Here is a 1930-nt window from a genome sequence, read left to right as displayed (position 1 = left end):
AACCCAGCCTGGCAGTGCTAGTCACATGTTTTTCTCTCAACAACAAGTGAACCTGTTCAGGCAAGTCTGAAATACCTTTATCACAAGGACAAAACATTTGCATGAATACCTTGCCAGTAAAGCACTCCCTTCCACCTCAGATGTTGAATAACAAGTCTTAAGAGCAGTAAAGTATCACAATGGCTGGCAGTGCCTGGATTAGAAGTGACAGGATCTGTACTGGCACAAGTATGGTTACAGAAGAATCTGGTGTCAAAAAGTCAACTATGTTTTCTGGGAGTTATTCAAAACACTCCAGACAAGATGATCAATCTGGATTTGTAAACAAATAAACATCTGGAGACAATATTCAGAAGATCTTAATTGAATGAGAGAAAGAGTAAGGGGAAAAGGATGCTGAATGGTCTGAAGGGGCTTATGGGGTGGGAGTAGGGCTTGGGATGGCAAGAAAGTGAGAAAGCAAGAGAGAGAGAGAGAAAGGCAGACAGACAGACACACATGTGCACACACAGAGACAAAAAGAAAGGAAAAAAAACTTTTAAAAACAAGAAACTATTTTTGGAAGAAGATGAAAAAGAAAAAGATCAAGAAGAAGAAGAAGATTAAACACACACATACACACACACACACACACACACACATGTGCGCGTGCATTGAAGAAGAAGATAAAGAAGAAGATTACACACACACACACACACACACACACACACACACACACACACACACACACACACACACATGGTACTAGTAATTGATTGATAATAATAATCATAATAATATATTACTGACTGCAGTAGATTTCAAATGAAATTCTTTCTGCTCCTAACTCTGCACAGACTACAAAGTGACTGACTCATTAAAAACAAACAAACAAAGCCCATTCCCCCATAAAACAACAAAAACAAACTACACCAAAACAAGAACACCAAAAGAGTTACCCAAATTTGCACTGTTGTTTGAAAGCTTTAGTCAGTAAAATGCATTTACAGATCCATTATGAGTATACGAGTATGAAATGTCATACAAAGTTCTGTCTGTTAATACTAATTATCATTAGTCAACTTGTGTGTATGTGTGTGTGTGTGTGTGTGTGTGTACGTGTGTGTGTGTGTGTGTGTGTGTACGTGTGTGTGTGTACGTGTGTGTGTGTGTGTGTGTGTGTGTGTGTGTGTGTGTGTGTGTGTGTGTGTGTGTGTGTGTGTGTGTATGTGTTCCCTGTGACTGGGTCTGTTAGGCATGCTGCATGTACATATCTTGCTTGGTAATGGCTGACCAGTACAGTCTCACTATATTGATACATTTGTTTTAAAAGATTTGAGTGTTTTGTGACGAGCTCTGGCAAACAGTGGGAACCCAACACACTATGACGGTATACTGAACAATTTATGTTGGGCTCAAAAAAAGATACTTTACCTCTGCCTGGAAAAATAACTTCCTCTTGCGCTGTTGGTGCTGTTATGCCCATGTAAGTTTTCTTGTTTCTGTTTTCATGCTCAAGATCCACTGCTATTTACTGATTCGGAAAATGGTTAAAAATACATTTGACTGAAAAGCTCTACTAAAAAAAAAAAAAAAAAAAAAAAAAGCAGTGCAAATCAAAATGCATCGTGCTACTTAATGATAAAAAAAAAGAGAAAAAAGTATGGTATTCTCTTGGCTTGCACGTACTTGTAAACACTCAAGAAAACTGTGATGGCTGAATCCACTGTTTATTGAAATGCATCACAACTGATTCACCAAATACTGGGTGCTGATACCACAAAAAATAAATATGCATACCATGCTTGGAGTCACAAACAAGTGAAAGAAGTCTTTGGAAGGTGGTTTCGCTGTGTGCGTTTCGTCGATGAGAGCCCCGTTTTCGTCGAGCCAAGGTGAGTATGACGCCATTTTGAAATAAACGCATTGGGTTGCTGACCGTCACCAAGTC

General features: G+C 38.9%; 1 protein-coding gene across 1 annotated transcript in view; it reads right to left on the bottom strand.

Annotated features, from left to right (window-relative positions):
- LOC143289252 (F-box only protein 36-like) overlaps positions 1-1930 on the bottom strand; it is a 17642-nt gene extending 15712 nt beyond the window's left edge. The window contains exon 1 of the mRNA XM_076598234.1: positions 1780-1930. Within this exon, the coding sequence (XP_076454349.1) occupies positions 1780-1890 (111 nt within the window). The 5' untranslated portion in view covers positions 1891-1930. The remainder of the gene's footprint in view (positions 1-1779) is intronic.

This window comes from Babylonia areolata, chromosome 13 (genome assembly GCF_041734735.1).
Source record: "Babylonia areolata isolate BAREFJ2019XMU chromosome 13, ASM4173473v1, whole genome shotgun sequence".
NCBI classification, from domain to species: Eukaryota; Metazoa; Mollusca; class Gastropoda; order Neogastropoda; family Buccinidae; genus Babylonia; species Babylonia areolata.
Note: the sequence above shows the minus strand (reverse complement) of the source record. Positions and strands in the feature narration are given on the sequence as shown.